Source organism: Mustelus asterias, chromosome 27 (assembly GCF_964213995.1).
Source record: "Mustelus asterias chromosome 27, sMusAst1.hap1.1, whole genome shotgun sequence".
Taxonomy (NCBI): Eukaryota; Metazoa; Chordata; class Chondrichthyes; order Carcharhiniformes; family Triakidae; genus Mustelus; species Mustelus asterias.
In genome coordinates this window covers 33,932,895-33,959,621 of record NC_135827.1, presented here as the reverse complement: position 1 = coordinate 33,959,621, position 26,727 = coordinate 33,932,895, and the positions used below count along the sequence as shown (strand labels likewise).

The window sequence follows — 26,727 nt, the reverse complement described above, 5'->3', positions numbered from 1 at the left end:
GATGTGGAGATGCCAGAGCACCCGGAGGAAACCTGCGCAGAGAGAACGTGCAAAACTCCACAGACAGTCACCCAAACCTGGAATCGAACCCTGGTCCCTGGCGCTGTTGAGGGCAACAGTGTTAACCACTGTGCCAACTTGTTTATTCATTTAACAAGTGCTTGTTGAAGTTATCTTCATTGTATTTTCATTCTGTTGCATGGATGTACTGTCTAAAAAAAGCAACAAATGGATGTCTTGGAAAACCTATTGGCTATCAGTCTGAAGGTTAATTAAATCAGAACGGATCCCAGTTAGGGATGGAGATTAAATCAGGAATTGCTGGAAAAACTCAGCAGGTCTGGCAGCCTCTGTGGAGAGGGGAACAAAGAGGATGTTTTGAGTCAAAAGACTTCTGAACTGAGGGGTGAGGATTGACAAGATTTTGTTCTTTATTGTCATGACGTGAAGATCACTTTGGTTTTTGGAGCTGAAGGACTTGAATAAGTCACTGGTGAGGCCGCACTTGGAGTATTGTGTACAGTTTTGGTCACCCTGTTATAGGAAGGACATTGATAGCCTGGAAAGGGTGCAAAGAAGATTTACGAGGATGTTGCCAGGATTAGTGGGCCTGAGTTATAGGGAGAGGTTGGCCAGGCTAGGACTTCATTCTTTGGAACTTGGGAGAATGAGGGTTGACCTTATTGAGGGGCATAGATAGGATGAACGCACATTGAACGGGATTTTATGGCCTCGCTCATCTCGAAACCGGAAAATGCTGCCCATTGTCCGTCCCTTACCCACTCCGATTCCCTAGTCTTTTTCCCAGGGAAGGGGAATTGGAAACTAGAGGACATAGGTTTAAGATGAGAGGGGAAAGATTTAAAAGAGACCTGAGGGGCAACTTCTCCACGCAGAGGGTGGTGCGTGTATGGAATGAACTGCCAGAGAAAGTGGTTGAGGCGGGTTCAATAGCAACATTTAAAAAGCATTTGGATAAGTACATGGATGGGAAAGGATTAGAAGGATGTGGGCCAAATGAGGGCAGTTGGGACGAGCTGGGGTGGGGTGGGGGGGGGGGCACCATGGTCATCATGGACCGGTTGGGCTGAAGGGCCTGTTTGCGTGCTGTATTGCTCTATGACTCTATGACTTTTAGAAGCTTGAGCCATTTTGTTTTTGTTGTGATGGACACTGAGATCTTTACCACAGGGTCCCCAACATTGGACTGTGGATGTATTTGCCTCTTGCAACCTATATGCATATATTTCTATTATATTCCATGAGGTGGAGATGCCAGCGTTGGACTGGGTGTGGGCGCAGTAAGTAGTCTCACAACACCAGGTTAAAGTCCAACAGGTTTATTTGGAATCACAAGCTTTCGGAGCGCAGCTCACTCACCTGATGAAGGAGCAGCGTTCCGAAAGCTCGTGATTCCAAATAAACCTGTTGGACTTTAACCTGGTGTTGTGAGTCTTCTTACTGTTATATTCCAGTGCGAGCGAAACTAATGAACTCTCAGCACGCCCAACAATTAATTATATATCGGACTATTGTTTTCTGAAGAGGACTCTAAAGGTAAGCAGGAGAAGGGTTGGAGATTGGATTGAGCAAAGAATGTTGGACATTAGAAGATACTCAACGAACAAAGACATTTGGATCTCATTAAAATCAACGTTGCTCCACAAAAGGATTTACCATTCAAATCATTCGCAGCATCTTTTCATTCTCGTACAAGTTTACAACATGTAGAATTGATGTGTTAAGTGGCACTTGTTTGAAATGAATCTCACTTACTTTGCTCATAAATGATTTCCGTATCTTGTCTCGACATGCTTTACCTTTTCAAAGCAAACAATACATTTCTTTGAGGCTGTGACCTATCTTCTTTCGATCACTAAGTATTATTATTCAGAGAGGGCTTCCCATTCAGACTGCAATGTGGAGAACGCGTGAATAAAGGTTATTTCAGGATTAAGCGCACGTAGGTTACCATGCTTGTTAGCTGCTGAAAATGTAAAGATACAGCAAGGCTTTCTCCTTTTTTTCACCTTGGGCAAGCATAAGATGCAGGAAATTCAAGCAAACTACCAGAGGAAGGGCTCCCAATCCTTCAGGATTTGACCCAAAGTCTTCAGGGACTGAAGGACAATCTCGAGGACACTGGTTGCGCAACCCTGGCAAAAAAAAAATCTTCAGGACATTAAAAAAGATGGTTTTCTTGGAACATTATTATTATTAGAACATTATTAGTCCAAAGATGTGCGGGTTAGGTGGATTGGCCATGATAAATTGCCCCTTAGTGTCAGGAGGACTAGCTAGGGTAAATGAATGGGGTTACGGGGATAGGGTCTGGGTGGGATTGTGGTTGGTGCAGACTCAATGGGCTGAATGGCCTCCTCATGCACTGTAGAATTCTATGATTATTCTTTACCAACTATGAAAATGTTGAAAATGGGGAATAAAAATACCACTTGGCTCCCAGTTGCGTCATCCAATTGGGTAATGAGACTTTTTGCTTTCCAATTGGTGTAGGAAGGCAATGTGTCACATGGATGGATGAGTTGGCTGACTAATGGCTGGAGATCCAGGAGTGGGGGGAGTGGGGGCAAGTCATGTGATGCAACCTCCAGGAATACACTTAATTGCAGTTGGCAGCCTTGGCTTTGGGATGAAGTATTTCACGGCACTTCTAAGTCACAGAGTGAGGGCTAGACAACTGACGCATGCTGACAATGCCAAAGTCAAAATGAGTCTAAGTGTCTCACAAACCAATCTATGTAGGGCAGCATGGTAGCCTATGGTTAGCACTGCTGCCTCACAGACCTAGGGACATGGGTTCTCTGATCCGGCGGATGGCAAAAGATATCATTCCCCGCCTCGTTCCCACCCTGACCTGTCCTTAGCCTCAAAGAATCGTAGGGCGGGGTTCTCCAGTCTCACCCATGGCGGGTCACATCGCGAGCAATGACAGAAAATTTGGCATTCTGGCTTAAACGCCACACGGTACAGAAAGAGGCCCTTCAGCCCATTGCATCTGTTCCAGGCACCTTGGCTGGAACTCTACCACCTCACCCGCCACGGAATTGGAGCAGGGCGAGGGTCCGACAATGGAAATCTCCATTGACTTCGGATGGGAATTTCCAGTCCCGCTTGAGTGAGGCCGTAATATCCCACCCCTTGTGCAGAATTTTCCTGCCCTGCCCACCACAGGAATCAGAGCGGGCAGGTAGCAGACCATGCAAAGATCCATTGACCTTGGGTGGGATTTTCCGGTCTTGGGGTGAGCTGGCCAGAAAATCCCACCCCAAGTACTTGTCTATTCTGATCCCATTTTCCTGTACTTGGTCCGTATGCTACGGCATTTCAAGTGCTCATCTAAATGCTTCTTAATGTTGTGAGGGTTCCCGCCTCTACCATCCTTTCAGGCAGTGAGTTCCAGATTCCCTCCACCCTCTGGGTGAAATGCTTTCCCCTCAATCTCCTGCCCCTTACCATCAATCTGTGCCCCCTGGTTATTGATCCCTCTGCTATGGGGAAAAGCTTCTTCCTATCCACCCTATCTATGTCCCTTTGTACACCTTGATCAGGTCCTCTCTCAGCCTTCTCCGCTCGAAGGAAAACAACCCTAGCCTATCCGGCCTCTCTTCATAGCTGCCCAGCCCAGGCAACATCCTGGAGTATCTCCTCTGCACCCTCTCTCTAGTGCAATCACATCCTTCCTTTTGTGTGGTGACCAGAACTGCACACAGTACTCTAGCTGTGACCTAACAAGTATTCTATACAGTTCCATTATAACCTCCCTGCTCTTGCATTCTCCTCTATAAAGACAAAAATCCCATATGCCTTCTTAACCACTGTATCTCCCTGTCAGGCTGCCTTCAGGGATCTTTGGACATGTATCCTAAGGTCCCTCTAGTCCTTTGTACCTCCTAGCACCCCACCGTTCATTGTGTATTCCCTTGCCTTGTTAATCCTCCCAAAATCCATCACCTCACACTTTTCAGGGTTAAATTCCATTTGCCACTGTTCTGCCCGTCTGACCAACCCAAGACACATCATCCTGTAATTTAAAGATTTTCTCCTTGCTATTTCCCACACTATCGATTTTCGTGTCATCTGCGATCATACCCCCACATTCACATCTCCTGACGTGTTCCAATGAAGTTCAGTGTAAACTTGAGGAACAACTCAAATGTCGATTGGGCACTCGACAGCCTTGTGGGCGCAACACTGAGTTCAACCATTTCTGGTTACTATCCCTGTCCCCATTTTATTTCCTTTTTCTTTGCTGGTTTTGTTTATTTTCTCTCGGGTGGCAGCTGGTTATGATTCATGCCTCCTCTGGACACATCTCCCATTTCTTTACTCGACCCGCTCCCCTTGCCAGGCACCAGTGACTGGGAGGTATCATTTCAAAAGGCTCTCATTGACCATAATCACTCCTGGTCAGTCGTTGAACTCCTTGTGGCACTGCTGACCACTCCTTTGACCTCTCTGGTCACCTGCTCCCATTCACATCAGTGCGTGTTGTTTGAAAAGGATATAGCAGCCAAGTACGCAGTGAGTATTTAACTAGTTATGCACTGTAATCATTAAAAAACAATAGGACAGGTTTCCTTGAGTTTCACAAAGAAAGGGATTAAAACTTTATTATACTTAAACTGAGCTCAGTAAAATAATAAAATCTGCACTGACTTTCACACACACACGAGCAAACACATACACAAGTACACAGTTCACACACACATGCACACACCCGTGCATACAGACATACACACAAACACACGCACATACACACACACAGTTCACACACACACACCCATGCATACAGACACACATACAAACACACACACAGTTCACACACACACACACACACCCATGCATACAGACACACACACAAACACACACAGTTCACACACACACACACACACATGCATACAGACACACATACAAACATGCACAGTTCACACACACGCATACATACAAACATACACGCATATACACACACACACGCACGCACGCTCACACGCTCTCACAGTTCACACACATGCAAATATGGATTGCAGCGAGGGAAAGGATAGATTCCATAAAAAAATAAAGAAGTATACAGTCTGTAGTTTGATGACTCAACTGTGATGGTCTCGATGGTTCTGAAAGATGTAGACGACTGCATTGGTTGTTCTTCGGGGTGTGGAGATGCCGGTGTTGGACTGGGGTAAATACAGTAAGAGTTTTAACAACACCAGGTTAAAGTCCAATAGGTTTATTTGGTAGCAAATGCCATAAACTTTCGGAGCGCTGCTCCTTCGTCAGATGGGAGTGGAAATGTGCTTTCAAACAGGGCACAGAGACACAAAATCAAGTTACAGAATACTGATTAGAATGCGAATCCCTACAACCAGCCAGGTCTTAAAGATACAGACAATGTGGGTGGAGGGAGCATTAAGCACAGGTTAAAGAGATGTGTATTGTCTCCAGACAGAACAGCCTGCAAGTCCAGGAGGCAAGCTGTGGGGGTTACTGATAATGTGACATAAATCCAACATCCCGGTTTAGGCCGTCCTCATGTGTGCGGAACTTGGCTATCAGTTTCTGCTCAGCGACTCTGTGCTGTCGTGTGTCGTGAAGGCCGCCTTGGAGAACGCTTACCTGAAGATCCGAGGCTGAATGCCTGTGACTGCTGAAGTGCTCCCCCGCAGGAAGAGAACAGGCAAGACCTGGCTGGCTGTAGGGATTCGCATTCTGATCAATATTCTGTAACTTGATTTTGTGTCTCTGTGCACTGTTTGAGAGCACATTTCCACTCCATCTGACGAAGGAGCAGCGCTCCGAAAGCTTATGGTCTTTGCTACCAAATAAACCTGTTGGACTTCAACCTGGTGTTGTTAAAACTCTTACTGTGTTCTTCGGGGGACAGTAAGTGTTAGGTTTGACTCTTGTAAGAAATCTCTGTCTGCAACATGGCATTTCTGGACAATCACAGTCAGCCAACAAGGCTCAAGGCTTAGCAAGAAAGCAGGAGCGTCTTCTCCCTAACGCTGTCTGTCCTCCATTCTGTTGAGAAAACAACTGTTTAAAACAGAAAAATGGTGGATTGTCACGTGACTTTCCTTCTCCATCTGCTTGGGGGGAGCGGGGGGGAAATTGAAAAGATACATTGTCTCTATTTCCAAAGGCGATGTTATTAGCCCGTGTCTGGATGCTAACTTAGTCAGGGTCCCATTGTCGAAGCAATTAGTTTTAATGGCTTGTCTCCAACAGTTGAATACCGCAGGTGATTTTCATCTAGGTTTTGCTATTGAGACGGGAGATGTGAGTCCTTCGCACTTCCCTCAAGCCATTGTCTTTGATGGGTTTTGCGGACTGACAGACTCCACTCCATTGTATAGGATTGTGGAACATATAATAATGCAAATTGGGGTTAGCCATCTTGGGCTATAAATTCAAGTCGCTTTAGGCTTCATTTTTTAAAAGTCTGTTTTAAAATGTTCCATTCATGTTTCCAGCCAGTGGATTAAAAAATAATCATGTGACACACAGCACAGGCCTCCTGGTCCGGCCCCCTTCCCCACACAGCCTCTCTTTCATTGAACTCCCGGACTCAGGCCTTCTCCACCTGGGATCCCTCTCTCCCTTGGCTGTTGCTCCATTCTCCCGACAGCCAATGACACTGCAGGCAGTCAACAACAGTTTCTTCATGTGTTCAGCTAGTCTTTTACGAGATTTTATGCTGCCTGCCTCTGGGTTAATCAATAATTGCGGCTCCTGTATTCAATAACAAGAGCAATCCCACTTTTAATTGTAAACAGTGTCACACGAGCTTCAACAACAGGCCCTGGGAGAAGGATGAAGGCGATCAGAATCGTATTTTAATATCTAAGGACTCTTGGGTGATCAACTGAATTGCGAATGTAACCTAGCTGCAAGTATGCAGGATGTTAAACAAAACTTTAGATGGCCACCTCATCGAGTTGCAAGATCAGGGACCCGGGTTCGATTCCCGGCTTGGGTAGCTGTCTGCGTGGAGTTTGCACATTCTCCCCGTGTCTGCGTGGGTTTCCTCCGGGTGCTCCAGTTTCCTCCCACAGTCCAAAGATGTGTGGGTTAGGTGGATTGGCCATGCTAAATTGGCCCTTAGCATCAGAGGGACTAGCTAGGGTGGGCTATGGCATGAGGTTATGGGGATAGAGCCTGGGTGAGATTGTGGTTGGTGCAGACTCGATGGGCTGAATGGCCTCCTTCTGCACTGTAGGGATTCTATGATTCTGTGAACTCTGCTTTCAAATAAAAAAATTCCAGTACAATTTAGGGGTTTTAAGTTTTTTATCTTTGTACCCATTTTTGGGCCTGGAGAAGCTGAGGGAAATAGTAAAAGTTTATTAGTGTCACAAGTTGGCTTACATTAACACTGCAATGAAGTTACTGTGAAAAATCCCCTCATGGCTACACTCCGATGCCTGTTCAGATACACTGAGGGAGAATTTAGCATGGCCAATGAACCTAACCAGTACATCTTTCGGACTAAACCGGAGCACCCAGAGGAAACCCACGCAGACACGGGCAGAACGTGCAGACTCCACACCGACAGTGACCCAAGCCGGGAATTGAACCCGGGTCTCTGGCGTTGTGAGGCAGAAGTGCTAACCGCTGTGCCACCATGCCGCTCATGCCAATTCTGTCATTTTAAACAAATTGCTACTCCATTCAGTGTCCACGGCTCAGGAGGAGATCTTGTGACGCAGTGTGTGGCATCCCTAACTCCTGGTTGTAAGCTTCCGGTCCCACTTCGGAACTTAATGGCCATGGAAGCTGTGTCCATAATGTGGCCAAACAGATTGATTATCAGCCTGTATATCATTCCAACATGTCTGATGGCAGGCGGTAAGAGTGGGAGAGTTTCCTAGTCAGCAGACGGAATGGCAAACCACTGCCGTTCTTCGCCAAACATAATCATGGATCAATGCAATGGGAGTCCATGTTTGCCAGCACCCTCTTAGGGCATGGTACCTGAAGGAAGTGATGGCTAACTGACCAATGTGGACAGTTGCAGGAAGACGTCTATAACTTACAGCATCATTGTGTTCCTGAGTGAATGAGGAAATGTCACAACAGGGCCTGATACTGGATTAAACATTAATTTTAGTTCAGTGCTATAAATACAGCTACTGCACACACCTGGGATTCAGGATCCAGTCACATCGCACGGAGACTTGTTTGGCGAGAGAGCATCATTTTGAACACATTTGGCTTGATTAATCTTGGCTTGATGTTGTCATGGTGCAGAGATCATAGAACCCAAAGAATGATAGAGCGCACAGGAGGCTATTTGGCCCATTGTGCCCGTGCTAGCTCTTTGAGAGGGCTGACCAATTAGTGCCACTCCTCTTTCCGATAGCCCTCCAAGCTTTAGCCCCTTCTCCTATTTTGTATGTTCATATAAAATCAGAAGTGGGAATGTTCGTTGATTATTGCGCAATGTTCATTACCATGTGTGACTTCTCAGATACTGAAGCAGTCCATGTCCAAATGCAGCAGGAACTGGACAATATCCCAGGCATGGGCTGACAAGTGGCAAGTAACATTCACGCCACACAAGTGCCAGACAATGACCATCTCCAACAAGAGAGAATCTAACCATCATTCCTTGATGTTCAATGGCATTACCATGACTGAATCCCCCACTATCAACATCCTGGGGGTTACCAATGACCAAAAGTTGAATTGGACGAGCCATACTATAGCTCAATTGAAGCCAATACTTTGGCTACAAGAGCAGGTCAGAGGCTAGGAATTCTGAGGAGAGTTACTCACCTCTTGACTCTCCAAAGCCTGTCCACCATCTGTAAGACACAAGTCAGGAGTGTGATGGAATACTCTCCACTTGCCTGAATGAGTGCAGCTCCAATAACACTCAAGAAGTTTGACACCATCCAGGATAAAGCAGCTTATTTGATTGGTACCCCATTCATAAAGATTCACTCCTTCCGTCATTGACACACCGTGGCAGCAGTGTATACCATCCACAAGAAACACTGCAGGAACTCACCAAGGTTCCTTGGGCAGCACCTTCCAAATCCACAACCACTACCATCTAGAAGGATAAGGGAAGCAGATACATGGGAACACCACCATCTAGAGGTTCCCCTCCAAGCCACTCACCATCCTGACTTGGAAATATATCGCCGTCTCTTCACTGTCACTGGGTCAAAATTCTGGAACTCCCTCCCTAACAGCACTGCAGGTGTACCTACACCACATGCACTGCAGTGGTTCAAGAAGTCGGCTCACCAGCACCTTCTCAAGGGAAATTAAAGACAGGCAATAAATGTGGGCTGAGCCAATGATGTCCACATCCCAAGAATTAATTTTCAAAAAAGTATACAAACAGTATGGAATCTTACCATCTTTGGTCCAATCCAATTGGAAATGGTGGCTGGTCCCCTCAGGTGGGAGGGCCATTGGGAGTGCCCGAGGCTTTGGGAGAATTGGCCACTGCTGGTACAGGGTGTAGATAATGGAGGTGGGGATTGTTGGGGAGGGGGTGAGGTTGGCAGCTCCAGATGGAGGCACCATAAGACCATAAGATATAGGAGCAGAATTAGGCCACTCGGCCCATTGAGCCCATTCAATCATGGCTGATATTTTTCTCATCTCCATTCTCTTGCCTTTTCCCCATAACCCCTGATCCCCTTATGAATCAAGAACCTATCTTTCTCTGTCTTAAAGACACTCAATGACCTGGCCTCCACAGCCTTCTGCTGCAAAGAGTTCCGCAGATTCACCACTCTCTGGCTGAAGAAAGTCCTCCTCATCCTTTTTAAAGGATCGTCCCTTCAGCCTGACGTTGTGCCCTCTGGTTCTAGTTTTTCCTACTTGTGGAAACATCCTCTCCACATCCATTCTATCCAGGCCTCGCAGTATTCTGTAAGTTTCAATAAGATCCCCCTCATCCTTTTAAACTCCAACGAGTACAGACCCAGAGTCCTCAACCGTTCCTCATACGACAAGCTCTTCATTCCAGGGATCATTCTTGTGAACCTCCTCTGGACCCTTTCCAAGGCCAGCACATCCTTTCTTAGATACAGGGCCCAAAACTGCTCATAATACTCCAAATGGGGTCTGACCAGAGCCTTATGCAGCCTCAGAAGTACATCGCTACTCTTGTATTCCAGCCCTCTCGATATGAATGCTAACATTGCATTTGCCTTCCTAACTGCTGACTGAAGATGTAAAACATTTTTAAAATAAAGGTAGCCACAGCTGCCAGGCCATCATTGTGGACAGAAATTCCCTCCACAGACTGGCCTTTGCCTGTAAATGTGGGCTTGTAGGTTTGGAAGGTGGGGACGGGGTGCGGGGGGGCACAGATGACGGAGGTCTAGCTGGCTCCCTGACCTTCCACTTGGAGGGCAAGTCCAGCCACCAGCGAGGGCTTAGCCTCAGCATCTGCCACCAGTAAAATTTCAGCACGGCCTCTAATGGATGCTTAATTCCACTGATTGGTTATTGCCACTGCTGGGTAGCTGGTGCAGTATGACCCTGAGGTAGGAAAGCATCAGGTCACCAACCCGACACCCTCACGTGGTTCTGCCTTCAAAGCCTTCTCGCTGTGCCAAGAAGATTCACCCCACTGTGACCGAAATCGGTTCAGTGAAGGAATGAGCAGGAACATGGACGGATTTCGGAATAGAAATCAGCCCACCTGTATCACAGTAATGATCTACGCGCTTGCAGTTCTGCACATTGTGTTAAGACGGGATGATTAATGGTACAGATCAAAGGTGAAGTCTATCAGTTGCAGCCTATTCTCGGCTTGGCAAGACAGAAGACATGTGTGTCCATTATTGCTTAATTAATTAACCTGGAATAATGGTACCTGTGAGTCCCCAGAATGGAATCATTAATGAAAGACAAGTTACAACTTGCTGTGTTGACACAGACTGTGCTATTTTGTTCACAACACTCTTGTTTTGACTTGTCCTTTAACCCTTGGATAGCTGCAGCTAAATTGTTTCTGTTTTGTGCTCTGATTTCCTGTCTGGTTAATGCCACTCTTCTGCAGGTCACATTGAGAAATTCAACATTAAATGCCAATGGCCTTTTGAGGTTTGCTTTTTCATTGCATGTTTTCTTAAGGGCAGATGGTGTGAATGTCACTGGGTGGATAATCCAGAGGTTAAAAACAGGAAATGCTGGTGATGCGGTGATCCCTACACAGGAGAGACTTAAAGCAGGCTGGGTGACCGCTTTGCACAACATCTTTGGTCAGTCTGCAAATTTGACCCAGACCTTCTGGTCACTTGCCATTTTAACTCACCATCTTGCTCCCATGCCCACATTTCCATCCTTGACCTGCTGAAATGTCCCAGTAAAGCCAATGCAAACTGGAGGAACATCACCTCATCTTCCGAGTAAAGTTTAAAATTTATTTATTATTGTCACAAGTAGGCTTGCATTAACACTGGGATTACTGTGGAAATCCCCCTAAAGTCGCCACACACCGGCGCCTGTTTGGGCACACTGAGAGAGAATTTACCATGGCCAATGCACCTAACCAGCACGTCTTTCGGACTGTGGGAGGAAATTGGAGCGCCCGGAGGAAACCCACGCAGACACGGGGAGAACATTGCAGACCTAAGCCAGGAATCGAACCTGGGTCCCTGGCACTGTGAGGCAGCAGCACTAACCACTGTGCCATGCTGATTAGGCTCAAGGACGAGGAAATGAGTAGACCATTCAGCCCCTTGAGCCTACCCCGCTATTCAATGAGGTCATGGCTGATCTGACTGTGGCCTCAATTCCACTTTACTCCCTGTCCCCCTTAACTCTTGATCCCCTTGTTGGTCAGAAATGTTTCTAACTCAGCCTTGAATATATCCAGTGACTCACAGCCTCCACTGCCCTCTGGAGGAGAGAATTCCACAGATTAATGGCCCTCGGAGAGAAGAAATCCCTCCTCCTTAAATGGGACACCTTACTTTTAAACTGTGCCTCCAAGTTCCAGAACCTCTGTGAGAGGAAAAGTCGATTTTGTTAAGACCCCGCAGAATCTTATGTTAAAATCACCTCTCATTTTTCTAGTTTCAACGAGTATAGGCCCAACCTTTCCTCGGAAGACAAACCCCTTCATCCCACAAATCTCATGACTGAATCTTCTCCAAAACTGCTTCCAACGTTAAGTATATCCCTCCTTAAGTAAGGAAAGGAAAACTGTACACAATCCTCTTAAATGCGCTCTCACTAATGCTCTGTACAAGGCTTGTAGCAAGGCTTCCCTAATTTTATACCCCTTCCCATTGCAATAAAGGACACACTTAGCCCTTTGGACTCAACATTGAGGTCAACAACTTCAGACCATGAACTTTCTCCTCTATTTTGACTTTTTTCTCAACCCTCTTCCCCTCTGGTCCTTCAGTATTTTACTTTGCTTTCACAGAGTGTTGACCCTTGTTCTGCTATTAACATATTCTGCAACCATACCTTCATGCCATCATTAACATCTTCTTTAGTCTTTAACACTACTACTGACACTCCCCTTGTCTTGTGTCCATGACATCTTTGTCAATCTCTCCTTAGCTCCCACCTCTTCCTGACCTTCTATTCTGCTCCACCTTCTCCCACTCCTTCTCCAACTATATAATCCATCACATTTGTACCCTTCTTCAGCCCTGAAGAAGGGTCATACGGACTCGGAACATTGGCCAGAACTCTACCATCTCACCCGCCACGGAATCGGTGTGGGCGAGAGTCTGACAACGGGAATCTCCGTTGACCTCGGGCCTGAATTTCCAGGTTGGCCCGAGTGAGGCCGTAAAATCCCACCCGTTAACTCTGTTCCCCTCTCCACAGATGCTGCCAGACCTGTTGGGTTTATCCAGCATTTTCCCTCCATTCCCTGCCCCATCGTGTATCTGTCAAGATACCCCTTAAATGTTGCTGTTGTATCTGCTTCTACCACCTCTTCTGGCAGCGCATTCCAGGCACTTACCACCCTCTGTGTAAAAAACCCTCCTCTCAAATCTGCTTTAAACTTCCCCCTTTTACCTTAACCGTATGTTCTCTAATAATTGACATTTCCACCCTGGGGAAAACACTCTGACTATCCATGTCTCTCATAATTTTGTAAACTTCAATCAGGTCGCCCCACAGCCTCCGACGTTCAACTAAAAACAAACCAAGTTTGTCCAACCTTTCCTCATAGCTAATACACTCCAAAACTGACAACATCCTGGTAAACCTTCTCTGTACCCTCTCCAAAGCCCCCACATCCTTCTGGTGGTATGATGACCAGCACTATACACAATACTCCAAATGTGGCCTAACTAAAGTTCTATACAGCTGCAACATGACTTGCCAATTTTTAGACTCTGTGCTCCGACCAATGAAGGCAAGCATGCCGTATGCCTTCTTGATCAGAAGGTAGAGGAAGCGGTAAAATTTCAGACCTCCGTTCTCTTATAGATCAGATACATTTATCCAGTGTTGTTTTCTCATTTATAAGACCATAAGATATAGTAGCAGAATTAGGCCACTCGGCCCATTGAGTCTGCTCCGTCATTCAATCATGGCTGATACCTTTCGCATCACCATTCTCCTGCCTTTTCCCCATAACCCCTGATCCCCTTATTAATCAAGAACCTATCTATCTCTGTCTTAAAGACACTCAATGACCCGGCCTCCACAGCTTTCTGCGGCAAAGAGTTCCACAGATTCACCACTCTCTGGCTGAAGAAATTCCTCCTGATCTCTGTGGAGGAGTGATTTGGAGTGAAACTCGGACATTTTCGTTGAAGAATAGGACCTAAATTGATATCTCTCACTCTCAGAGTTCCACATGTTGCACCGAGCTTGTGATCTCTCGCTCTTCATCTCACCCAGTTTTCCTGATGTTGACAGCTCTGCTACAAAATGTCTGGCAGGTATGTCAGAAAGAGAGAGAGAGAGACAGATGGTGAGCAATGAGGATGCGGAGACAGATAAACCCCAGGTCACAGTGTGGGCCTCCCACTTACAGAACAAAACAACCTTCTATACTAACGGCTCATTTTTCTTTGCATAATTAGAATTAAGCAGTGTGAATAAGACAGTCTTTCTCAAATTAGAATCATCCAAGAATGTGAATGAAACAATTTTGAATGAAGTATTGGCTGTATCGGTAAGAGTCTGGTATCAGCCAACCTGCTCACAGTGGCGCAGTGGTTAGCACTGCTGCCTCAAAGCACCAGGGACCTGGGTTCCATTCCAGCCTTGGATTTCTAGTTTTGCACCATTTCAGACTCGACAGATATGTGGTGTGTGTGTGTGCGCGTGTGTGTGTGCGCATAGTGGGTGTGTGCGTGTGTGTGTGCGTGTGTGTGTGTGCGCATACTGGGTGTGTGCGTGTGTGTGTGTGCGCATACTGGGTGTGTGCGTGTGTGTGTGTGCGCATACTGGGTGTGTGCGTGTGTGTGTGCGCGCATAGTGGGTGTGTGTGCGTGTGTGTGTGTGCGCATAGTGGGTGTGTGTGCGTGTGTGTGTGCGCATAGTGGGTGTGTGTGTGTGTGTGCGTGCATAGTGGTGTGTGTGTATAGTGATTTATCCAATAGCCTCTTCAATATTGTTTTGTGGCTTTTAATTACTTGGCCGAATGGTCTCCTTCGGCACGGTAGGGTTTCCATGGTTTCTATGATTTTATACAAAGCTTTTTACATTTATTGATTTTTAATCAAGGATCTCATGTTAAAGTTTATTTAATGTAGTGACACAAGTAGGCTTACATTAACACTGCAATGAAGTTACTGTGAAAATCCCCTCGTCGCCACACTCCCGGCTCCTGTTCGGGTACACTGAGGGAGAATTTAGCACGGCCGATACACCTAACCAGCACGTCTTTCGGACTGTGGGAGGAAACCGGAGCACCCGGAGGAAACCCACGCAGACACGGGGAGGCCGTGCAGACACCGTGCAGACAGGGGAGGCCGTGCAGACTCTGCGCAGACACGGGGAGGCCGTGCAGACTCTGCGCAGACACGGGGAGGCCGTGCAGACTCTGCACAGACAGCGACGCATTCCAAAAATCGAACCAAGGTCCCTGGCGCTATGAGGCAGCAATGCTAACCACTGTGCCATCCAGAGCAGCCATTGCTTTTAACATCTCCATAATTGTAATCGAGGAGAGATAAACATGGAGTGATGGAAAGTCAATGATTTCCTGCTGCTTTCTGGAGACAGGAATTTAAAAACATCTGCAGTTTGCATAATTTCCTGACAGCTATTGGTTACTCTCCAACTGAGCCCAGGATGTGACCATTTGCAGCAATAACAGATCTGGTGGCTTTAAACATGGCATTTACTTTAGCGGTGCAGTGGCACAGTGGTTAGCACTGCTGCCTCACAGTACCAGGGATCCAGGTTCAATCCCTGGCTTAGGTCACTGTCTGTGTGGATCTGCACGTTCTTCCTGTGTCTGCGTGGGTTTCCTCCGGGTGCTCCGGTTTCCTCACACAGTCTGAAAGGTGCTGGTTAGGTGCATTGGCCATGCTAAATTCTCCCTCAGTGTACCCGAACAGGCGCTGGGGCATGGCAACTAGAGGATTTTCACAGTAACTTCATTGCAATGTTAATGTGAGCCTACTTGTGACACTAATAAGTAATTTTCAACTTTAAATATATGGTGTAACATTCCTGTTGTGACCAACAGAACGCCCTTTTAAAGTACTTAAAGCGAACAAAGGACTTTCGAAGTGTTGTCACTTCTAATATTGGAAACACAGCAGCCAATATGTAGAAACGAAACTCCCACAACCAGCAATGTCCTCAAGTGGGGATGTAGCACAAGGGGTGTAGCTCAGTGGCAGAGCATTTGACTGCAGTTCAAGAGGTCCTTGGTTCAAATCCCAGTGCCCCCTTCAGTGTTTGGGCGGCTCTGGGTTCAATTCCAGCCTCCGGTCGCTGTCTGTGTGGAGTCTGTACTTTCTCCCTGTGTCTGCATGGGTTTCCTCCGGGTGCTCCACTTTCCTCCCACACTCCAAAGATGTGCAGGTTAGGTGAAAATTAGCCATGCTAAATTGTCTCTCAGTGTCAGAGGGATTACTTGGGTAAATACGTGGGGCTACGGGATAGGGAATGGGTGGGCTTGTTGGCAGCGCAGGCTCGATGGGCTGAATGGCCTCCTTCTGCACTGTAGGATTCTGTGCACAGCAGGAAGTTGCTCCTTCAACAGCATCTTCCAAACCCACAACTGCTACCATCTAGAAGTATAAGGGCAGCAGATGTATGGGACATCATCATCTGGACATTCCGTTCGAAGCCACTCACCATATCACCGTCCCGTCACTGTCGCTGGGTCAAAATCCTGGAACTCCCTTCCCTGCAGCACTGACTCATAAGTTAGGCTGGGGGGAACTAAGGACTGTGGTAAAACAATTGCCACTCCTCGTGGCTCCATGGTCAAACACAGTCTATCGCAGGATGTACATAAGAACATAAGAAATAGGAGCAGGAGTAGGCCATCTAGCCCCTCAAGCCTGCTCCGCCATTCAATAAGATCATGGCTGACCTGATAGTGGGTTCAGTTCCACTTACCCGCCCGCTCCCCATAACCCTTAATTCCCTTAATGGTTAGAAATCTATCTATCTGTGACTTAAACACATTTAACGAGGTAGCCTCTACTGCTTCATTGGGCAGAGAATTCCAAAGATTCACTACCCTCTGGGAGAAGAAGTTCCTCCTCAACTCTGTTCTAAATTGACTCTCCCATATTTTGAGGCTATGCCCCCTAGTTCTTGTTTTCATTGTAAGTGGAAATAACCTCGCTGCTTCTACCCTGTCTAGCCCCTTCATTATCCTATATGTCTCTATAAGATCTCCCCTCAACCTTCTAAACTCCAATGAGTACAGGCCCAGTCTACTCAATCTCTCCTCATAAGCTAATCACCTCATCTCTGGAATCAACCTGGTGAACCTTCTCTGTACCCCCTCCAAAGCTAATATATCCTTTCTTAAATAAGGGGACCAAAATTGTACACAGTGCTCTAGGTGCGGCCTCACCAGTACCCTGTACAGTTGCAGCATGACCTCCCTGCTTTTATACTCCATCCCTCTCGCGGTAAAGGCCAACATTCCATTTGCCTTCTTGATTACCTGCTGCACCTGCAAACTGAGTTTTTGTGATTCATGCACAAGGACCCCCAGGTCCCTCTGCACAGTAGCATGTTGTAATTTTTCACCGTTTAAAGGATTGAAGACCATTATCGTGCAGCTGGGGAGAAGGAGATTTAAACCAAGACAATTCTACGTGTAACCAGTTAACAGAAAGAACAGACTTGCATTTATATTTGCATTTCCTGGACTCACAATGCCCTGCAGCCAATGGAGTATTTTTGAAGTGTAGTCATTGTTGTAATGTCGGAAACGCAGCAGCTGAAATGAGCACAGATAACTCCCACAAACAGCAATGCGATCATCTGTTTTTGTGGTGTTGATTGAGGGATAAACATCAGCCAGGACACCAGAGAGAACTCCCTTGGTCTTCTTTGTAATCTTTTTTTAAAAATTAGGTTTTTCCAACAATCAATGATAGCTTCATGGTCATCATTACTGGTTATAAATTCCAGATTATATTAGCAAATTTAAGTTCCACCAGATTACACAAATGTAGGTAGGAAAGTAAATTCTGAAGAGAACATAGGGAGGCTACAAAAAAATATAGGTAGGTGAGATGAGTGGGCAAGGATCTGGCAAATGGAGTTTAATAATGTTGGGAAATGTGAAGTTGTCCATTTTGGCAGGATGATGTGTGGGTTAGGTGGATTGGCCATGATAAATTGACCCCAGTGTCAGGGAGATTTACAGGGTAAGTAAGTGGGGTTACGGGAATAGGGCCTGGGTGGGATTGTGGTCAGTGTAAACTCGATGGGCTGAATGGCCTCCTTCTGCACTGTCGGGATTCTATGATTCTATGAATGCAAAAAGTGTATATTATCTAAATAGTGAAAGATTTCAGAGCTCTGAGATGCAGAGGGATCTGGGTGTCCTGTGGATAAGTTGGAAAAGGTTAATATACAGGTGCAGCAAGTAATTAGCAAAGCTAATATAATGTTATTGTTTATCGCAAGGAGAATTAAATACTAAAGTAGGGAGGTTATGCTTCAATTATAGAGGGCATTGGTGAGACCACATCTGGAGCACTGTGTACTGGAGTATCGGTCTCTTATTTAAGAAAAGATGTAAATGCATTAAAACCAGCTCAGAGAAGGTTTCCTCGATTAATACCAGGAATAGGTGGATTGTCTGATGAGGAAAAGTTGGACAGACCAGGCTCGTACCCACTGAAGTGTGGAAGAGTAAGAGGCAACTTGATTGAAACATGTAAGATCCTGAGGGGACTTGACAGGGTGGCTGGGGAGAGGATGGGCGGGAATTTCTGGCCACGCACATCCCAAGACCGGAAATTCCCGCCCAAGCTCACCCCTTGATCTGCCGAATTTTCTGTCTTGCCCACGACGATTCCCAAGGTGGGCCGGATGGGAAATTTCCAGCCGATGTTTCCTCTTATGGGAGAATCCAGAACTCGGAGTCACTGTTTAGAAATAAGGGGTCGCCTGTTTAAGGCAGGGATGAGGAGAAACCTTTTTCTCTCCGAGGGTCGTGAGACTTTGGAATTCTTTTCCTCAAAAGTTGGCTGAGGCAGAGTCTTCGACTATCTTTAAGACAGAAGTAGATTGATTCCTAATTAGCAAGGAGATGAAAGGTTATCGGTGAAGGTCAGGAATTTGAAGTCGAGGTTAAAATTAGATCAGTCATATGATTTTATTGAGTGGCATAGCAGGCTCGAGGGGCCGAATGGCCTACTGCATCTCCTAATTCCCATGTTTGTATGTATGTTCTTTCTGAAGACAATTGTTCCTGGTGTGGTAAACCTCGGAGATTGGCTGGACACATATCAGGATCACTGTAAGCACCTCTGATTGTCCAGTGATACAGAAAGAAGTTTAACAACACCAGGTTAAAGTCCAACAGGTTTATTTGGTAGCAAAAGCCACACAAGCTTTCGGAGCTCTTAGCCCCTTCTTCAGGTGAGTGGGAATTCTGTTCACAAACAGAGCTTATAAAGCTTATAGAACATAAGAAATAGGAGCAGGAGTCGGCCATCTAGACCCTCGAGCCTGCCCCGCCATTCAATAAGATCATGGCTGATCTGACGTGGATCAGTACCACTTACCCGCCTGATCCCCATCACCCTTAATTCCCTTACCGCTCAGGAATCCATCCATCCGCGCTTTAAACATATTCAGCGAGGTAGCCTCCACCACCTCAGTGGGCAGAGAATTCCAGAGATTCACCACCCTCTGGGAGAAGAAGTTCCTCCTCAACTCTGTCTTAAACCGACCCCCCTTTATTTTGAGGCTGTGTCCTCTAGTTTTAACTTCCTTACTAAGTGGAAAGAATCTCTCCGCCTCCACCCTATCCAGCCCCCGCATTATCTTATAAGTCTCCATAAGATCCCCCCTCATCCTTCTAAACTCCAACGAGTACAAACCCAATCTCCTCAGCCTCTCCTCATAATCCAAACCCCTCATCTCCGGTATCAACCTGGTGAACCTTCTCTGCACTCCCTCCAATGCCAATATATCCTTCCTCATATAAGGGGACCAATACTGCACACAGTATTCCAGCTGCGGCCTCACCAATGCCCTGTACAGGTGCATCAAGACATCCCTGCTTTTATATTCTATCCCCCTCGCAATATAGGCCAACATCCCATTTGCCTTCTTGATCACCTGTTGTACCTGCAGACTGGGCTTTTGCGTCTCATGCACAAGGACCCCCAGGTCCCTTTGCACGGTAGCATGTTTTAATTTGTTTCCATTGAGATAGTAATCCCATTTGTTATTATTTCCTCCAAAGTGTATAACCTCGCATTTCTCAACGTTATACTCCATTTGCCATATCCTCGCCCACTCACTCAGCCTGTCCAAATCTCTCTGCAGATCTTCTCCGTCCTCCACACGATTCACTTTTCCACTTATCTTTATCTTATAAAGCTTATAAAGCTACCAAATAAACCTATTGGACTTTAACCTGGTGTTGTTAAACTTCTTTCTGTGTTTACCCCAGTCCAACGCTGGCATCTCCACATCATGTCCAGTGATAGTCAGCTACAAGGGGGCACAGGTTCAAGGTGAGAGGGGGAAAGTTTCAGGAAAATGTGCTTGGGGAAGTTTTTCACACAGAAAGTGGTGGATGCCTGTAACATGCTGCCAATAGAGGTGGTAGAAGCAGGCGCATGAGCAACATTTAAGAGGCATCTCGATGAGTATATGAATAGGGGGGAATGGAGGGATGTGGACCGAGTAAGGGCAGAGGTTTTTTTTAGTTTAGTTACGGCATCATGATTAGCACGGGCTTGGAGGGCCGAAGGGCCTGTTCCTGTGCTGTACTTTTCTTTGTTATTTGATAGTAATAGAATCCTAAAGTGCAGAAGGAGGCCATTCGGCCTCAAGTCTGCATCAACCACAATTCCACCGAGGCCCTATCCCCATGCATTTACCCTAGCTAGTCCCCCTGATACTAAGGGGCAATTTAGCAAGGCCAATCCACCTAACCCGTACACCTTTGAACTGTGGGAGGAAACCGGAGCACCCGGGGGAAACCCACGCAGACATGGGTAGACTCCAGACAGATAGTGACCCAAGCCGGGAATCGAACCCGGGTCCTTGGTACTGGGAGGTGGCAGTGCTAGCCACTGCGCCACTGCACCGCCCCTGATATTAGTGAGAGAGACCTAGAGGTGGGTATCGATGATGATTGCAGCCATCCACAACTTAAATTGTGAGGAGCGGTGCAGGCTAGCGTTCATTGGGAAGAAGACATTGAGTTAATGTAATTTCAAAGTTACGAAGGGAATTGACGCAGTTAATCGCGGAGAGTTGTTCATCGTAACAAGGTTTCTGAAGAATAGAGACATGAGATAAAATAAAATGAAAATTAGCAAAGGGGAGATAAGTCACGTGTAACCTTTTCACCCAAGGCAGATGTGGAATATGTTGCTGGGGAGGATTATTGAAACAGAGAGGATCAATGGATTCAAGAGATAATTAGATCCATTCCAGCGAGAGCAGGGATTGAGGGATATGGTAAGAAAGCTGGTAAGTAGGATGAATCCATTAAAGATGCTTCTTAAGCCAAGTGCCCTTTCACTTTTTTGTAAAAATGCTTACATTATACTATCGTCCCAATAGCACGTCCCTTCTGATATTCTTTTTGCAATTATTTTGTCCCTGTGAAGTGTTAATGCTTCTGGGACGTCCAAGCCAGTCAGTATCGATCCTCATTAATTGTCCCGAGCAACGGAATATTTTTTAGGAAATAACTTTACAGGGAGCTTCAGCCTCTGGGAGCCCGTATTAGCAATTCAGCTCCACACCATCAGTATTTCTGTACAAAGGGATGACACAGAATTTACATTTGACCCAATGCTCTGTGCCAGTGTTTATGTTCCACATCAGCATCCTCCCGCTCTTTATCTCTGATGTGGAGTTGCCGGCGTTGGACTGGGGTAGGCACAGTAAGTAGTCTCACAACTTTAACCTGGTGTTGTGAGATTACTTACTGTGTCTTCTTGTATCTCACCCTATCAACACAACCCCCTATACCTTGCTGCCTTAAGTATGTGTATCGAGCTTCCTCTCAAATACACCTGTGCTAATCTTTTCAACCACTCCATAGAATCCCTACAATGCAGAAGGAGATTTCTCGGCCCATCGAGTCTGCACCAACTCTCTGAAGAGCAGTTTACCCAGATCTACCACCCCCACCCCTCACCATCCCCATAATCCCACGCACCCACCATGGTTAATCCACCCAGCCTACACATCTTTGGACACTAAGGGGTAATTTTTCATGGCTAACCCACCCAACCTACACATCTTTGGGCAATAAGGGGCAATCTAGCAAGACCAATGCATCTAACCTGCACATCTTTGGACACTAAGGGGCAATTTGCTATGGCTAATCCACCTAACCTACATGTCTTTGGACTGTGGGAGGAAACTGGTGCACCTGGAGGAAACCCAGGCAGACACAGGGAGAAGGTGCAAACTCCACACAGACAGTCACTCATGGTTGGAATCGAACCCATGTCCCTGGCACTATGGGGCAGCAGTGCTAACCACTGTGCCACACTTTGTGGTATTGAGTACCACGTTCTTTGAATAAAGATGCCTGAATTCTTTGCTGGATCTATGGGTGACTATTTTATAAGCACATGGCCCCTAATCTTGGTCTAGGTGGTCAGAAACACAAGGACAGAATGCTCCCTAATTCTGAAATACCCAAGGGTGAGACTCCATTGACACACAGCGAGGACAGAATATTGGCCAGTTGTACTTCAGCTGGGAACAGGAATGGATAAACTACAAGGCCTGATTTGTTTTCAATTTCATTACATTTCTGATCCTCTAAGTGGTCGTGGATGGCATAAGACTCTAGATTCTCTGGGCCCTAACTCTGAAGTTGTATGTTTACCCGACTGATCCATTCCTTTGTGGATGCACGGTAGCACAGCGGTTAGCACTGCTGCCTCAAAGCACCAGGGACCTGGGTTCAATTTTGGCCTCGGGTCACTGTCTGTGTCGAGTTTGCACATTCCTCACGTATCTGCGTGGGTTTCCTCTGGACGCTCCTGTTTTCTCCCACAGTCCAAAGATGTATAGATTAGATGGATTAGCCAAAGGATGGGGCGGGGTGGTAGGCCCGGATAAAATACTCTGTCAGGGAGTTAGTGCAGACTCGATGGGCTAAATGGCCTCCTTCTGCACTGTAGGAATTCTATGAAATTTCCAGTTAGTTTTTTACCCTTTCTGAAGACGCAGCATTCTCTCTCCACCAGATTCCATAGAAACGCAGAACATAGGAGCAGGAGGAGGCCAATAGGCCCTTCGAGCCTGCTCCGCCATTCATCACGATCATGGCTGATCGTCCAACTCAATAGCCTAATCCTTCTTTCACCCCAGAACCTTTGATCCCATTTGCCCCAAGTGCGATATCCAGCCGCCTCTTGAATACATTCAATGTTTTGGCATCAACTACTTCCTGTGGTAATGAATTCCACAGGCTCACCACTCTTTGGTTGAAAAAATGTCTCCTCATCTCTGTCCTAAATAGTCTACCTCGAATCCTCAGACTGTGACCCCTGGTTCTGGACACTCCCACCATCGGAACCATCCTCCTTGTATCTACCCTGTCCAGTCCTGTTAGAATTTTGTAAGTCTCTATGAGATCCCCCCCTCATTCGTCTGAACTCCAGAAAAACAATCCTAACCTCGTCAATCTCTCCTCATACACCAGTCCCGCCATCCAGCCCTCCTTCCACCCCCTGTTTGATTCCTTTAGCTTCCCTCCCTTTAACTCTATGAGAATAGGGATCAGTATGATTCCCCAAAATGCTTAAGAGTTTTGGCTAGTGCAGAGCATGAACTCCAGAATGTACCAGTCTGGCCGGTATCTGTGCCGTACGTTCTATGTAATTCCTTTACCAATTTTGCCACAATTTGGCAAGCAATGTTTACTCCGCCGTGTCACTCCTTTGTGAATGTCGCAGTCGGGCTTGACGCAACCCTTTCAGCTTTCCACTTGAGGTCAGTTGCAGTGCAAGTAGAATTCCTCTTCTCCATTCTCCAACCCACCGGGGCTGCACAGGTCAATTGCAACCCTTGCTGAGATCAGCTAACTTGGCATAACCCAGAGATGGGAGCTGAGACCTCGGTGCTACACCACGTAGCGTAATTACCCTGAGCCACTGGGAGAAGAGGCCAGGACTGCTGTTTGAATGGTGAATTTCTTGGCCATTATAAATTGTTGACCACAGCAAATTGCCTTTTACATTCTGTAAAAGCTCCTTGGGAAAAGTGATCATTTTAATTTTGTGTGCAATAAACCTAGATTGCAGTTCAGCCTGAGTGATTTGAATTAACGAAGATTGCAAACTGGCCAACTTCTGGAAGATTCTTTGCAGGAATAGTTTACACAAATCCATGAAGCAAGCACAAAATTTCTTGTAAAACAAGTGAAGGTTCAGTGAGATTTGGTTTTAGCTCAACTTCTGACTTGAGTTTAAATGATTTCATTCCAGTGATGCAAATCCCTGGTGTAGTTTTTGTGATTCAGGTATAAATGCCTAAGCTTAGAAATGACTGATGATGATATTAATGTGTCAACATAAGGAATAGGAAGGTGAAGGCAATTCACTGCCTTGAGCCTGTTCCACTATTTAATTAGCTTGCGGTTGATCTGTACCCGAACTCCATTTAATCACCTTTGATCCCTATCCCGTGACTATCCTTACCCAATAAAAACTTTGTCGCCTTGTTCCAGCACAGGGGAAATGGGCCGAATTACCTCCTCCTATGATATGAGAATCCCCACTCTACTGTTCTAAACCGGGTATTAATCCCCTTGGTTTAAATGTAAATAATCTCTGTTTAAACGACAGGAAGTGGCTGGACAATAATCATAGAATAGAATCCCTACAGCGCAGAAGGAGGCCATTCGGCCCATCGAGTTTGCACTGACCAGAATCCCACCCAGGCCCTATCCTCGTAACCCCACATATTTACCCTGCTAATGCCCTGACACTAGGGTCAATTTAGCATGGCCCATCAACCTATCCCGCACCCTTTTGGAGTGTGGGAGGAAACCGGAGCACCCGGAGGAAACCCACACGGACGCGGGGGGAACATGCAGACTCCGCACAGCCAGTGAGCTGAGACTGGAATTGAACCTGGGTCCCTGGCACTGTGAGGCAGTGGTGCTGATCATTGTGCTGCCCCAATTTCCCTGGAATTAATAATTTGATCCAGCCATTGTCATTCAAGCGACATATTCAGATACTAAGTTCAGATAATGCATAGAGCCAGTATCATCTCTGTGGAGACTGAAATTTTTAAAAAGGGATTCAAGCTTCCAGCTACCACTGTAAGAATAACACCTTAGAGTTCATGGTTTAAATCTTTTACTCTAACAAATGACTATAAAAGCACTATTGACTAAACACTATTTTCTTTTTGGTGACAAATTGCACTTTAAACTACAGAAAGGAATGTTACCCTTTAATAGACAGCAGAGAAAGAGACCCTTTGGCCCCTCATGTTTGTGCTTGCCATCAAGCACCTATCTATTCTAATCCAATTTTCCAGCACTTGGTCTGTAGCCTTGTATGCAATGGCATTCCAAGTGCTCATCTAAAAGTTGTGATGATTCCCACCTCTACCACCCTTCAAGGCAGTGAGTTCCAGATTCCCACCACCTTCTGGGCGGAAGAGCTTTTCCTCAAATCCCCTCCAAGGTTCCTGCCCCTTATCTTAAATCTATACCCCCTGCTTATTCATTCTTCTACCGTGGGGGAAATGTTCCCCTATCTACCCTATCTCTTCTGATACTTAGTACACATTGGACTCTCCATTTAATTACAATCCTTATATAAAACAGTCCTCAGTTGTTCCCAGTTTCCAATGGGTTCTTGAATCCTAGTTGAATAATAAATGCTTTCCTAAGTTTTTGGAGCATTTCGTAAATCCACCAACAGCTGTAAAACCTCTTCTAATTAATCTTCTTCACCCTGGCCATGCCAGACCAAGTCTCCCAGCATCCTTAGAAGGTTTAGGAAAGGTCTCTGAGTTGAGATGGTTTCCCTCCCACATCTAGCTGTGTTGCTCGCAAAGCCAGAACAGATCTTCACTCTGCTGACTAGATAGAATCTCTGCCTGTCTGTGATATTCATTGATTTATAAGGAAGCCTCTAACCTGTCTTCCCTTCCATCTTGCTCATGGAATTTTACCGTTCCATCCGCCACGGGGATCAGGGCGGGTGAGGGGCGGACCATGGAAAGGTCTGTTGACCTGATCAGCTATTCTTGACCCCAACTCTCTTTCATCTCAGAAGTTTACAGCACAATTTTTTACAACCCAACGGGCGGGATTTTATGGCCACGCTTGTCTCGAAACTGTAAATTCCTGCCCAAGGTCAATTCCCACCTTCCCATGGTCTGCCCCTCGCCCGCTCCGATTCCCATGGTGGGCGGGGTGGTAGAATTCCGGCCAATGTCTTCAACACCGTTCTGGGATTTTGGGAGACTCGTGTCAGAATTCTCCCGCCTCGCCCGCCCAAAGCTCGTAAGATCCCGCCTGAGGCCAACGGAGAATGCCATTCTGCGACCCTCACCCACCCCGATTCTGGTGCGGGCAAGCCGGTACAATTCCAGCATCAGCGTCTTCTCATTGCACTTTCCATTTTCTCGAAACGTAAAATGTTTTACATCTTCTTCCCAGTGTAAAAATCTAAGCTTACCTTTAATCCCCAACAATAAAACCACCCAGGCCGACTGTCAGGCGGACTTCAGAACTTTTCATTTACTCTAAACCTAAAGACACAGTGTCAAAATTGAATAAACTTATAAATCTACAATTGTAACACTTTTGAATTCAGATAATGCGCAGTGCCAAGGCTTCCAGGTTCAGAAAGCATGGAGCACAAACATTCACAAATTCAGATAAAGGGCAGCACCCATTCAATCAAATTCAACACATACACAGGGGGAAGTATTTGGTGAGCTGGGAGTTTTCCTGCTTTTCATTTTGGGAGCGGGACAATGCAACAATTCCGATTGGGATTGGGGAATGGTTACTGACTCCATACAATTCTGGTGAAATGGTTAATTACAAGTCAAGTGGGATAAATCCAGCAGTGTTCCCTCCCCCCCTCTGTT

At 46.3% G+C, this 26,727-nt stretch overlaps 1 protein-coding gene and 1 non-coding gene across 2 annotated transcripts in view; both read left to right on the top strand.

The window, feature by feature from the left end:
• Window positions 1–26,727, top strand: part of dscaml1 (Down syndrome cell adhesion molecule like 1) — a 601,890-nt gene that overhangs the window by 4,349 nt on the left and 570,814 nt on the right. The window contains exon 2 of the mRNA XM_078198958.1: window positions 21,752–21,755. Within this exon, the coding sequence (XP_078055084.1) occupies window positions 21,752–21,755 (4 nt within the window). The remainder of the gene's footprint in view (window positions 1–21,751; window positions 21,756–26,727) is intronic.
• Window positions 15,798–15,869, top strand: trnac-gca (transfer RNA cysteine (anticodon GCA)). Its single transcript has one exon. It is a non-coding gene; the product is annotated as a tRNA-Cys (tRNA).